Source organism: Haliotis cracherodii, unplaced genomic scaffold (genome assembly GCF_022045235.1).
Source record: "Haliotis cracherodii isolate W230 unplaced genomic scaffold, xgHalCrac1.p SCAF_14, whole genome shotgun sequence".
NCBI lineage: Eukaryota > Metazoa > Mollusca > Gastropoda > Lepetellida > Haliotidae > Haliotis > Haliotis cracherodii.
Window position 1 is genome coordinate 5,443,220 of NW_027266269.1, and position 14,470 is coordinate 5,457,689.

General features: G+C 41.9%; 3 protein-coding genes across 4 annotated transcripts; all 3 read right to left on the reverse strand.

Annotated features, from left to right (window-relative positions):
- Positions 1-137: 137 nt before the first annotated feature.
- LOC139461380 (BTB and MATH domain-containing protein 36-like) lies at positions 138-2,210 on the reverse strand. The gene is made up of 2 exons (XM_071242985.1): positions 2,148-2,210; positions 138-702 (listed from the first exon to the last, which is right to left on the reverse strand). The coding sequence occupies exons 1-2, from the start codon at positions 2,180-2,182 to the stop codon at positions 138-140; spliced, it is 600 nt and encodes a 199-aa protein (XP_071099086.1). The 5' UTR covers positions 2,183-2,210.
- A 1,437-nt stretch (positions 2,211-3,647) lies between these two features.
- LOC139460472 (BTB and MATH domain-containing protein 36-like) lies at positions 3,648-11,373 on the reverse strand. 2 transcript variants are annotated; one of them, XM_071241953.1, is made up of 2 exons: positions 11,254-11,373; positions 3,648-4,702 (listed from the first exon to the last, which is right to left on the reverse strand). In XM_071241953.1, the coding sequence occupies exons 1-2, from the start codon at positions 11,286-11,288 to the stop codon at positions 4,129-4,131; spliced, it is 609 nt and encodes a 202-aa protein (XP_071098054.1). In that variant the 5' UTR covers positions 11,289-11,373; the 3' UTR covers positions 3,648-4,128. The 2 variants fall into 2 exon arrangements, with proteins under 2 accessions (XP_071098054.1, XP_071098055.1); XM_071241954.1 differs by lacking the exon at positions 11,254-11,373 and adding an exon at positions 6,045-6,117.
- A 2,075-nt stretch (positions 11,374-13,448) lies between these two features.
- On the reverse strand, positions 13,449-14,399 carry LOC139461381 (BTB and MATH domain-containing protein 36-like). The gene is made up of 2 exons (XM_071242986.1): positions 14,318-14,399; positions 13,449-14,022 (listed from the first exon to the last, which is right to left on the reverse strand). Exons 1-2 carry the CDS (start codon positions 14,344-14,346, stop codon positions 13,449-13,451), a joined length of 603 nt encoding a protein of 200 aa, XP_071099087.1. The 5' UTR covers positions 14,347-14,399.
- Between the last annotated feature and the right edge of the window lie 71 nt (positions 14,400-14,470).

Here is a 14,470-nt window from a genome sequence, read left to right on the forward strand (position 1 = left end):
CGTAGAGAGAGGGCAAGTATTGTTATGGTGTTCAGGTGATTTTTGTTTTTTAACAATGAAGTTTAACATTAGTTTAAAACACGTAGAGAGGGGGCAAGTATTGTTATGGTGTTCAGGTGGAGTCAATGCCGTGCATATCACTTTTGAAAGTGGTAAATCATTTCAGCCATCAGCTTGATCTTGGTTTCATTCCTAAGATTCACAAAGTCCTGTTTGTTCTCCAGATACATGGTATTCTTCGGGTTATACGCTGGACATCTAAATTGGTAGTATTTCACAATTTGTATTGCACCATGCAGGAGATCAGGCAAGCTGTGCTTATCTGCAAGATATAAAGCGTGAAGAACCTCTCTTTGTGAAATATATTTGTCAACACAGCGTGTTAACAGAAACCCCTCACACTTCCGCTTCAAGACATCAATCTGGTACTCGTCAGCCAGTTCCAGCAGTCTGTCCACCGTTGCCTTGGTGACAGGCCGGAGTTCTGATGGGTAAATACAGAGAAGCAAGTCCACAATGTCATCATATGTTTTTCCCGGTAGAGGGACTTCACTTTCCTGCTTTTCTTTAAAATCTCCATTAAACATCCTGTGAAAAACATCCGATGCTACTGAAAGTGCCCCTTTGTTGACGTGAAGACGTCTCCCTTCTACAACCAGAGCGACATCAGTCTTGTCAGAGGGTTCGTCAAACACAGATGACCTGCCAGCATAGAAGATCAAATCCATGGGTCACGTAACATCAGACAAAACAAGATCGTTACAATACATACTCGTCTTTACACTTGTGTTTCATTTCTTGACATTATCATAACAACGTAAGTTACATCAATACATTTCGCTCGGTCAGAAACCATAGAAAGTCCACTCGTTTCGTAAAAATGGTATCTAACGAGAATGTGTGCTGAGTTCACTATTTATCTTTCAAAGTTAGTGTAATGGCTACCATTTTGGAAAAATTATAAGTTAAGGAAGGTTTTTGTTTGTTTGTTGTATAACGCCCCACTCAGCAATGTTCCAGCTATATGACGGCGGTCTGTAAATGATCGAGTCTGGGCCCCGTTCCACAAAGCGATCTCAGCTCTAAGTTGATTGTAAGTTCCATACTTTAACATAAGCTTATGACAGTCGTAACGCTAAGATCACTTTGTGGAACGGGCCCCTGGACCAGAATCAAGTGATTGACATCATGAGCATCGATCGACGCAAATGGTGAGGTGAGGTGAGGTGAGGTGAAATTGGGTTTAACGTCGTTCCAAGATTATTGCACTTATATAGCGACGTGCATGTACGTGTGTCTGTTTGTGTGACTACCTGTACTAGTTCGGACTGATGCCGATTTATAGCGCTAGCTCACTGAGATACCATGCCGCAGTACATGAATACCCCACTCAGACACAGTATACTGACTTCGAGCCGACCAGTCCTTGTTTTAGCCCCTTAATGTCGAGCGCCAGACAGGGTAACAACAAGTACCATCTTTTAACGTCTTTTGGTATGACGCAGTCGGGGATCGAACCCCGGACCTTCCGCACCCTGGGCGGATGCTCTTCCACTAGATCGACGGGTATTTAATCATAATAAACTTGTTTTCATCGCAAAATGGCTGCAATATTGCCGATGCGATGTAAAATTTTAACTCGCTTACTCACTCTACCACTAGACCACTGAGGCGGGCCGAGGCAAATGGGGTATGATGACATGCATCAACCAAGTCAGCAAGCCTGACCACCCGATCCCGTTAGTCGCCTCCAATGACAAACATAGTTGCTATTTACAGCACGCATGGGTTGTTGAAGACCTATTCTACCCCGGATATTCACGGGACTTAAGGAAGGTAAGTCCGAGTAATCTACTGAAACACAGCGCATCACAGAACCACTAAGGTAAGGGATATTATATTTGATGTCATCTCGTATTTCCTACTGTGCAAAGTGGGGCAGTCGGGTAGCCTAGTGGTTAAAGCATTGGCTCATCACACCAAAGACCCGGGTTCGATTCCCGACATGGGTACAATGTGTGCAGCCCATTTCTGGTGTCCCCCGCCATGATATTGGGTATCTTCATGATCCTCCCGAAATAATAAGTGGATCTGAAATTGTCAGAAAAATGTCAGTTAAACTTTATCCTAACAACAGAATGATGTACCTTTTTATTGCAGCGGAGATAATTACGAGGGCCATTGTCGACTGTTGCTTGTTAAACGAAGAACGTACACCAGGAAATGGCTGTGCCCCAGGTCTGTCCTGTTTGTATTTTCGTTTTTAACGAATGCTGACTCACTGCAAGCTCCTCACAGCGATACCCGTTCGCGGAGCTCTCCACCCGAGACGTGTTCAGGAGGGCGGGCGCTCGCGCGAGCGAACAGCGAGACACTATAAGGCCTTCCTGAACGGAAGGCGCGAACTCGCTCTCGCGGCACAGCATTCAAAATGGCGTCGCCGGGTGTCGGGACTGCTCTACTCGTTTGGCGTTAGAGGAATTATCAAGGCCGGCGGAGGCTATGGATGCCACTTATTTAGATTATGCCCACACTGCTCTCGGTGTTTTATCACAAGACAGAAGAGGGATCCAAGCCCCACTTGGCACAGTACGCATAGAGGACTATGTAGAGGCTACCGTGCCTCGATACAGGGACCCCCTGTTCAGGGCTCACTTCAGAATGAACAGAACGTCCTTTCAGGTTGTAATATTATTTCCAGTAGTGAATAAAGGCAAAAAATTTCACTGCTAGAATACCGGATAACTTCCGCCATAGGTCTATTAGAAATAAGGAATGTGCACGCGCTCCTTCCTCAGTGACAGTTGACAACTTATTGTACATGTCGTTTTAACCACCTTGATAAAATAAATCGCCAACAACTGAAGGTTGATCACCACGCTAGGGTCCATGGGGACTTACAGTACTTTTGCTACCTGCATGGACCCCAGCAGGATTTACACCATCCCTTCATTGGTTGGCGATTATTGTCAATTTAGCCGAATTAAAAGAACATATATTCTGCGATTAAAAACGTGGTAGTAATAAATATACTGTGAATGACGTGGACTTACGTACCATCTCCGGGGGACAATCCTTTTACACTACTTCAACCCCCTTCGAGGTACAGCCACTGACAATCTTAGTTATCCAATTTATTCTACCAATATTAAAAGATCATTTATTAACTACAAAATGAGCATGAATGTGTTTATGAATCACTATCAAATTGTGATGATACCAGGTGTTCGCGAAAAGATGATCAAATTCCATCTCCTGTCGCTTGTCAATAATGTACATATAATAAATGATGTAATTTACATCCCTGTACATCGTCATCGTCATCATCATCATCATCATCATCATGTTCATCATCATCGGAGTAAGGGCGGTCGGATAGCTTAGTGGTTAAAGCGTTCGCTCGTCACGCCGAAGACCCGGGTTCGATTCCCGACATTGGTACAATGTGTTAAGCCCATTTCTGGTGTCCCCCGCCGTGATATTGCTGGAATATTGCTAAAAGCGGCGTAAAACCAAACTCACTCACTCACTCACTCACTCATCGGAGTAAAAAAATCAGATTTTTAAAAATTTAATGAAATTTCACAGTTCTGCAACTACAGACTTTAAGTTTTATTCAGAATCAGCAAAAAAAGATAAGAGTGGGCAGTTTTACCGGTATATCGGTAAATTGAGGTTCATTCTTTGCATGATGCGTATCACAATATCAGATGATTTCAAATAGCGATTTTTATCATGTGTTTAATGGTATTAACTTGCCAAATACATGTATCTGCATTATGTTTCCGTAATTCCAAAATGCAAGTTCACATTCTGGAGTTCTTCTATGGCATGATGTAGCACCAAGTCATCATTATCCCGGAGCGTTCATCCTTGCGTAATTATTGAATGTCCCAGCATCTTGTTTTGTTCCATTTATAAACTTCTATTCCTGATTGATGTTGCAAATTGCTTCCGAATTCACAATTTTGAATCATACAAAACATTGTGATACGTATCACAATACGTCCTTGTGCACTGTGACATATTGTGATACACTTGAAACATCCAAAACCCACCCCTAAAACAAATATAACAAAATCGATCATTTCTGCTAAGAATCAAAATGCACTTAAGGAACTGAACTTGTTAGACCGACAACACTGATTGAAAGCAGTCAATCATTTCAGCCATCAGCTTAAACTTGGTTTCATTCCCAAGATTCACAAAGTCCTGTTCCTCCTCAAGATAAATGTCAAACGCATAACCATCTGGGTTTCTCAATCTGAACGATTTCGCAATTTGTATTGCAGCATTCAGGAGTTTAGGCATGCTGTGCTTATCTGCCAGATATAAAGCGTGAAGAACCTCTCCTTGTAAAGTAGATTCGTCACGACAGAGTGTTAACAGAAACTCCTCACACTTCCGCTTCAAGCCATCCATCTGGTACTCGTCAGCCAGTTCCAGCAGTCTGTCCACCGTTACCTTGGTGACAGGCCCGAGTTCTGATGGGTAAATACAGAGAAGCAAGTCCACAATGTCATCATATGTTTTTCCCGGTAGAGGGACTTCACTTTCCTGCTTTTCTTTAAAATCTCCATTAAACATCCTGTGAAAAACATCCGATGCTGCTGAAAGTGCCCCTTTGATGACGTGAAGACGTCTCCCTTCTACAACCAGAGCGACATCAGTCTTGTCAGAGGGTTCGTCAAACACAGATGACCTGCCAGCATAGAAGATCAAGTCAATGGGTCACTTTACATCAGACAAAACAAGATCGTTACAATACTTTCCCCGTCATTACACTTGTGTTTCATATCTTGACATTGTCATAACAACGTAAGTTACGTCATTACATTTCGCTCGGTCAGATACCATAGAAAGTCAACTCGTTTCGTAAAAATGGTATCTAACGAGAGTGTGTGCTGAATTCCCTATTTATCTTTCAAAGTTCGTGTAATGGCTACCATGTTGGACAAATTATAAGTTAAGGAAGGTTTTTGTTTGTTTGTTTGTTCGTTTTATCATTTAACTCCGCGATCGGCAATGTTCCAGCTATGTGACGGCGGTCTGTAAATAATCGAGTCTGGACCAGACAATCCAGTGATTGACATTATACGCACCGATCCACGCAATTAGGGTATGATGACATGCATCAACCATGTCAGCGAGCCTGACCACCCGATCCCGTCTGTCGCCTCTTACTACAAACTTAGTCGCCATTTACAGCAAGCATGGGTTACTGAAGACCTTCTCATCCCGGATCTTCAGAGGTCTTAAGGAAGGTAAGTCCGAGTAATCTACTAAAACACAGCGCATCACAGAACCACTATGGTAAGGGATATTATATATGATGTCATCTCGTGTTTCCTACAGTGCAAAGTGGGGCGGTCGGGTAGCCCAGTGGTTAAAGCATTCGCTTGTCACGCCGAAGACCCGGGTTCGATTCCCGACATGGGTACAATGTGTGAAGCCCGTTTCTGGTGTACCCCGGCCGTGATATTGCTGGAATATTGCTAAAAGTCGCGTAAAATCAAACTCACTCACTACAGTGCAAAGTAAGGAGAAGATTGATATAGAAATGCTGTTATAATATGGCATCAGCGCTCGATTCCAACATGTGTACAATGCTAAGAACGGCCACTAGTTCGCAATGAAAGTCATTGGTTACCGAGTTGTATAAAAAGGAGATATGTTAACATTTTGTTTGCCAAATATGGGGCGGTCGCGAAATTTCTGATTTTAACTCCAGAAATGCGACTAAATCTGAATTTTTCCGAAATAATTACACCACAACTCTAGATTTTTGTAGGCTTTCAGACAAATGTTATCCTATTATCGGTCTCAAATCATCGATCAACGCAATTGGGATCGATGACATTTATCAACCAAGTCAGCGAGACTGACCACACGATCCCGTTAGTTGCCTCTTACGACAAGCATAGTCGCCTTTTTGGTTGCTAAAGACCTATTCTATCCCAGATATCCACGGGTCTCACGCGGACGTATACACTGGAGTATGGGCTCTGGGTCCCTGTTCCCCGTTCCCCGTCTCAGGTACTCACCTTCTCTTTGGGGATACACGAGTGGCCATTTTCAGCTTGCAGTAGAATTGGCTATCACACGGACAAGAAACGAGATCTTGATCGGAAAGCCCAGTAGTCACATATGGTAAAAAAAACATATGAGGGAAAAAGGTAACTTATCCGTGACTTCATTCATACAACACACAACTACCAGTTTGTTGGTATTCAGACAACTTCATTTTGGTTGAAATGTCAGTCAGTAAGGTCACGCGGACGTTGGTTGGTTGGTTTGTTGTTTAACGCCGCACTCAGCAATAGTCCAGCTTTATGACGGCGGTCCTTAAATAATCAAGTCTTGACCTGACAATCCAGTGATTTACATAATGATCATCGATCCACGCAGTTGGGATCGATGACATTTATCAAAGTCACGCGGACCTATACACTGGAGTATGGGCTCTGGGTCCCTGTTTCCCGTTCCCCGTCTCAGGTACTCACCTTCTCTTTGGGGATACAGGAGTGGCCATTTTCAGCTTGCAGTAGAATTGGCTATCACACGGACAAGAAACGAGATCTTGATCGGAAAGCACACCCGCTAGTGTTTTCAGTTTCGATTTCAACAATAGACAAACAGTAATGGGCGTTAACTCGCATGTCAGGTTCTCGCGTTTCCAGTCAACAACTCGTTTATTTATAGGATGCACTATTGATTACACATGAACGCATAAAACGACTATTGGTGTCTGAATGTTGCCACTTCGCGCTTAAGTGAAATGTTTGCTGGTCTGTTGCCATAGGAGGTATTCCTCGTCTGTCCGCGTCGATTCAACCGCGAAATCGTGGCGATGTATATACCGCCACTGTCTATTACGTATTATTGTAAAGGCGAGTATATTTGAGTGTTGAGTGTGACATGACTGCTTGTACATAATTGAGACTTGACCAGGTAAACAAGCAATTGACATTTCAAGAAACGATTCCCGCCTTCAGGGTACGATGGCACGCATAAAAGGTTGTTTTGTTGTTTAACGCCGCACTCAGCATGCTTAAATATTAAAATGGTCATACTAAATTATTGATTTATGTTTAAAATTCCTTCATAATGTTATTGTGATGAATACACATAACGTGTGTACTATCTCCTATGACTGTCCGTCCAAGGAAGGAATAGACAGCATTGCCACTGTAAACCGTTTGTTTTGTTTGTTTGTTTGTTTGTTGTTTAACGCCACACTCAGCAATATTCAGCGAGCCTGACCACCCAATCCCGTCAGTCGCCTCTTACGACAAGCATAGTCGCCTTTTACAGCAAGCATGGGTTGCTGGAGAGTGGAGACCTATTCTATCCCGGATCTTCATGGTACCACAGTTAACTGAATATGTGCGAAACATTCATTGTAGAAATTCTATAAAACCGAAAACCACCCTCGTCTTGTCCGTTTTCTTTATTAAATTGTTAATAGAAGATAAGCTGAGTTGAATTGCTTACCAAATATACATTTCTTTCAAAAGGATATGTCAAAATAAAGAGGTGCAATATTGTTTCAACAGGAAAACAGGCAACAGGGTTGCTGTATCGCCTACATTAATAAGAGTGAGTGAGTATGGTTTTACGCCGCTTTTAGCAATGTTCCAGCAATATCACGGCTGGGGGACACCAGAAATGGGCTTCACACACTGTACATTAATAAGAGTTTTCTGTCATGTTTGAAGTAGTTCCCGTTGTTTGTTGTTTAATGCCCCTCTCAGTAATATGACAGCTGTTTGTGAATAATCGAGTCTGGACCAGACAATCCAGTGATAGACAACATGAGCATTGATATGTAGGACAGAAGTAGGATGAATATAAAAATAAAGCATTGGACTTTAAAACAGATACTAGTGAGTGAGTTTGGTTTTACGCCACTTTTAGCAGTATTCCAGCAATATCACGGCGGGGGACACCAGAAATGGGTTACCCGACCGCCCCAAAACAGATACTAACATCTCATTTAGTAACATATGGTTTTTTTTATTGAACACTGCTGAAAGCAATAATGTTTTGGTTATGCGTATATACTCTGATTACAGCCCAATCGGGGGAGACCCGTGAAGATTCAGGGGTAGAATAGGTCTTCAACAACCTATGCTTGTCGTAAAAGGTGACTATGCTTGTCGTAAAAGGCGACTAACAGGATCCGGTTGTCAGGCTCGCTGACTTGGTTGATGCATGTCATCAATCCCAATCATCTCGTATTTCCTACAGTACAAAGTGGGGCGGTCGGGTAGCCTAGTGGTTAAAGCATTGGCTCATCACGCCGAAGATCCGGGTTCGATTCCCGACATGGGTACAATGTGTGAAGCCCATTTCTGGTGTCCCCGGCCGTGATATTGCTGGAATATTGCTAAAAGCGGTGTAAAATCAAACTCACTCACTACAGTGCAAAGTAAGGAGAAGGTATATGGATGAACAACTTTTTTATTGCAATCAGGAACGACGTTTCGGTGTAGGTTCTAACACTGTCATCAAACTAGTACAGAGTATGGCTGACAAGTATTTATACAGGTAGGAGGCGGTGTTTATACAGTAGAGTAGATTTAAGATGTAGATGTAGATGTAACCATGGTTACACTGGAGCGGATTATATTTGTCTTCTGCTTTAGATTTGAGTATTGATCATGACTACATTTATTTTTTTATATTATGTTATGCCGTGTAAACATGAATTATGATCTGTATGATCTGTGACTAAACACACTTATGATAATGTAAATATGATTAATGTACTACTTACATTGTGTATTTAAAGAAATCGTCATATAAAAATAAAAATCCATTATATGAAATACTTGTATTATGAAATTATCATTTGCTTTGTAATGCAAAGAAACGTCATTTCATTTGATTGTCGCTGGTCGTAAGGGAAGTAACTCTAGCCCCGGATAATATGTTATATTGTTTACGTGGTTACCAGGATGGTAAGTTGCAAATGTCTGCGGTACCGGTAAGTTAAAGGGGCACTGATCTAACGCAATTCCCCGGGACTGGTTGTTGCCTTTGTAATTGTTTTTTCCCAGTGAGTACCCAGATGTATAGCAGAAATCTAGACTAGTTCGCGACCTCTGCTGCGCCATTCGTAAGCGCATTAGTCACTTTTATGGGTAGTAATAAGGGCGTATGGTCACATTGATCAACAAAATGAAATACAGTTTTCGAGATAATAAGGAAATGTAGGTATCTTTGTGAGTAGCATCTGTAATGGTGACGAAGTTTTGATAAGTCACTTGCGTGGTAATTTTGCGATTTTTGTTTACACTATTTCGACTTGCAACACAAAGTAAATATTTCACCTGAGCATTGCTTTTTTTATAGTGTGTATATTTTTTTACTGTCAAAATGTGTAACAAATTTATTAAACGTCTAAATATTCAGTTATTTTACAAAGAGACTGAAAAACATTTCCATCTGTATTATTATGATAACGAATTCCAACATTTTGAGGTTTAATGTCATCACCAAGAGACTGAAAATGTTACGTTGAAAAGTACATTTCTATGTTGTTTGGCTTCTAATCCTACATAATAATCTGTAATGTTTGTAGGCCCTTTTGATCGTCTTAATCAACATGGACAGATATTTTAGTCAAAATGACTGAAATATTTACACATTTTATAAATTGCCTGAGAGAATCACATTTTACAAATTGACGGTAAGATATACACGCTTACAAAGGAAAAGACCTGTGACAACAACGTCTATCGCGCATTGAAGAATTTCCCAACCAAGACGTAGAGAAACAAGAACGAATCGGTTCAAATGAAGGAAAACAAAATGCAAATACCATAATTACAACCTACCAAATTTATGTGTATAAATTTTAAGCAGCTTCCGTGTTCGAGGAATGTATCCGTGAATATCCACACAAAGGAACAACATCCCACTCGTCTGCAGCTGTACAAAGAAACTTATTCGATGTCACGTGTCTCAGTAACAATCAAATATTTTAAAAGATATATATCGTTTCGGGATATTATAACCCGTGTTCGTTTCTAAACTGATCACTTGGATTGTTTCAGGTGTTTCACATAGGTGTCAAGTCTCAAAGGTCGGCTGAGAAAGCCCACGTGACAACTATTTTCATAATGTCCACGGTTCCTAAAAAATCCATTGAGTGATTGATAACAATAATCAATCAATCAACGTATTATCGGTTAACCCTTTGAACAAAGTAAGTTGTTTTTACATCGGCACTTCACGCCATGATGTGAGTGTTTTCCCTTTGTTTTAGTAAACCTAGACATGTAAACACTCACTTTTGATATATCCACTGTGCAAGATAACAGTGATTTATCAATCAACGTATTTTCTGTTAATCCTTTGATGACTAGGAACGATCCGTTGATTTACAAAAAAAAGTAAATCAACTGATCATTCATCTGTTGCTGGGCTGCCACGTGCATATAACATAACACACATTTCATCTCACTTTAAACCTGGATTTAGATTGAATAATTACCCCAGACACAATAAATGCTAAATGGGGACCTTTGTCTGGTAATCTAAGTGGTGCTACCACTAATTGTACCTGTAATAAATTCATTAACTGAGCATCAAGTGAATGACGACAAATACACAAGTGTAGGGTTATGCGAGAAAACGTGGATGACAACAGTGGAGTAGTAATCGTATTATCGACGCAATCGGAAATCCGAAAATGCTATCACTGCATGGGTACTTTTTTTAGTATTAAACTATAACCATCTGGGGTATTTCGAAATGACGACATCCGATGAGCTCCGTCGTTCTTTTTGTCTGTTTGTTTAGGCTGAAGAAATTAATTAACATGCGCCCTTTGTCGAAATCTTTACAGTTAACCAATCAGTTAACCAATCAGTGTTTATGCAAAAATGAGTAAAACAAATATTGCCTCCAGCCTCCAAGTTTATTTAGCTGTCCTTGCAGACGGTAGCCCAGTCTGTGGTCACGCTCAGTTGCGTTGCGTATCATCCGGGTACTCACGGGGAAAAAAACAATAACAAATAACCAGTCCGGGGAATTGCGTTAGATCAGTGCCCCTTTAACAGAGGGGTGTCGGCCTGTCGGGTTATATCATTTCCATGCCAGTGACGCTCAGTGGTTTATGTTATGTCAGTCTTGAAAAACATGCGGGAATTGAAGCAAAAGCAAGCACACACATAACATTCTACGCAGATATTGATTCGAGTTTCCCGATTTACAATTTCCAGTTTCAAATATACTGATTGTTACCTTATTTCATTCTTGGGATGTTTAGGAGTAGCCATTGTCACCAGGTAGTTACTGCACCGTGATTGTATGATGATAATAATTGTCAGGTGACGAGGCCACAGCTAACACGGTAACTTGATGAGCAAAACCCTTGTTTCACTCTCGATTTGACACTTCTGAGAAGTAGACCTAAGGGAGGTAACTCGCTTGGTTCTTCTTTCTTACAAATTGAGATTGAAATATCAATACTTAAGCTGTAATGGGTCGGATGGTTAGGGTCGTGTGGGTTCGAACCTGACGTCGTTAAAACGTGTCCTGATTTCTTTTTCCGTGTGACAGAATTTACTTGACAATTATGTGTCCCCTGATTTATTTGGACTTTAGGTATACTGATTTATTTATTTGGTATTTGTGAGTGAGACAGAATTTACCTGGTACTTCCTCGTGTCCTGATGTATTTGGTATTTGGGTTGGTTTGTTGGCTGGTTTGTTGTTTAACGCCGCACTCGGCAATATTCCAGCTATATGACGGCGGTCTTTAATCCAGTGATTGACATCATGAGCATCAATCCACGTACTTGGGATAATGCCATGCATCAACCAAGTTTGCGAGCCCGACCACCCGATCCCGTTAATCGCCTCTTACGACAAGCGTAGTCGCCTTTTACGGCAAGTATGGGTTGCTGAAGACCTATTCTACCCCGAATTTTCGAGGGCCTGGTATTTGGGAGTGAGACAGAATTTACCTGGCACTTCCACGAGTCCTGGTTTATTTGGAATTTGGGAGTGAGACAGAATTTATCTGGCACTTCCAAGTTTCCTGGTTTATTTGGTATTTGGGAGTGAGACAGAATTTACCTGGCACTTCTACGAGTCCTGGTTTATTTGGAATTTGGGAGTGAGACAGAATTTTCACAACACTTCCACGTGTCCTGAATTATTTGGAATTTGGGTTGGTTAGTTGGTTCGCTTGTTGTTTAACGCCGCACTCAGCAATATTCCAGCTATATGACGGCGGTCATAATCAAGCCTGGACCAGACAATCCAGTGATTAATGTCACGAGGATCGATTCACGCACTTGCCACAGTGCCAGTTGACCTCTCCCAATGCGAGCTGACCAGTGCTTGATGACACACACTAACCATCTCTCACAGTGCCAGTTGACCTCTCCCAATGCGAGCTGACCAGTGCTTGATGACACACTAACCATCTCTCACAGTGCCAGTTGACCTCTCCCAATGCGAGCTGACCAGTTGTTGATGACACACTAACCTCATCTCACAGCGCCAGTTGACCTCTCCCAATGCGAGCTGACCAGTGCTTGATGACACACTAACCAGCTCTCACAGTGCCAGTTGACCTCTCCCAATGCGAGCTGACCAGTGGTTGATGACACACGTCAATCTGCTCTCACAGCGCCAGTTGACCTCTCCCAGTACGAGCTGACCAGTGCTTGATGACACACTAACAAGCTCTCACAGTGCCAGTTGACCTCTCCCAGTGCGAGCTGACTAGTGCTTGATGATACACTTACAAGCTCTCACAGTGCCAGTTGACCTACCCCAATGCGAATCGACCAGTGGTTGATGACACACGTCAATCTGCTCTCACAGCGCCAGTTGACCTCGCCCAGAGCGAGCTGACTAGTGGTTGATGACACACTAACCATCTCTCACAGTGCCAGTTGATCTCTCCCAGTGCGAGCTGACCAGTGCTTGATGACACACACGTATCGGCTCTAGCCACAGTGTTATTCATGAAGAGGACGTAAAAGTATTATCAAACACGTTTTCAAATAAAGGGAATATTTATTTTAGCATAAGATCGCATACAAATCGTCTAAACAGTGTGAGGACATAAATATAAATACACACACTTTGTCAATAACGGCAACACAACATGATGGAAAACAAAAACGTCAAATGTCATTTGGGTATAACAAATCCCTGGAAAAAAATCCATAGAAGATGTACCTATTGTCACTCAAGATCAGATAGCAGGGGACCTATTCTCACTTCGGTTCATCTAACAGGAAACAGTGGCACTGTGAATCCTCATAAATCACAATCATATTATTTTTTATCTTCTCACACTTATCAGAGAAAAAAAGGATGGGCGTTGGGATAGCCGTGTTGTTAAGGCGTTACTCGTTATACTGAAGTCCGAGGATGTATTGCCCACATGCCTACAGTGAAAATCAGCTCAATATCCCATTTTAGTGTTTTATTTTTTCAAGGCAATCTATTCGCTTACGAAGTAGCTTAGCAAGGCTTCTCAATGAAAGTTTCGTATAGTCTTCATGGTTCGCTATTGAGAAGCCATATCTAATCTGATTTATTGAAACGTTAGATAACGTGTCTGTTGCTATCTCTAACAAAGTTTCCAATTCATACTTATCGGCCAGGTATAAGAAGTGCACTGTGTCGTTACAGTCATGTACATGTTCATATATAGACGTTTTACATAATGGCAATAGAAACTCCTCACACCTCCTCTTCAGGCCAACAATCTGGTACTCGTCAGCCAGTTCTAGCAGTTTGTCCACAGTTTCCCTGGTGACAGGCCTGAGTTCTGATGGGTAAATACATAGCAGCATGTCCACAATGTCATCGCGAGATTTGCCTGGAAGTGGAATTTCAGCCTGCTGCTGTTCTTTGAAGTAGCCATTAAGCATGCAGTCAAAGTCATCTGACGCCATTGACAGAATCAGTTTATTGACGTAGAGACGTCTTCCCTCCACCACAATCGCAACATCAGATTTAGCTGTGGGTTTATCAAAGACTGATGGCCTGCAACGAATACGAAATTATCAGATGACGCATGTTTAACGCCGCACTCAGCAATATTCCAGTCTGTAAATAATCGAGTCTGGACCAGACAATCCAGTGATTTACATCATGAGCATCGATCCACGCAATTAGGATCGATGACATGCATCAACCAAGTCAGCGAGATTGACCACCCAGTCCCGTTAGTTGCCTCTTACGACAAGCATAGTCGCCTTTTTGATTGCTGAAAACCTATTCTATCCTGGATCTTCACGGGTCTCACGCGGACGTATACACTTGAGTCTCGGGTACTCACCTTCTCTTCAGGGATACATGAGTGGCCATTTTCAGCTTGCAGTAGAATTGGCTACCACACGGACAAGAAACGAGATCGTGATCGGAAAGCATACCCGCTAGTGTTTTTAGTTTCGATTTCAACAATAGACAAACAGTAATGGGCGGTAACTCG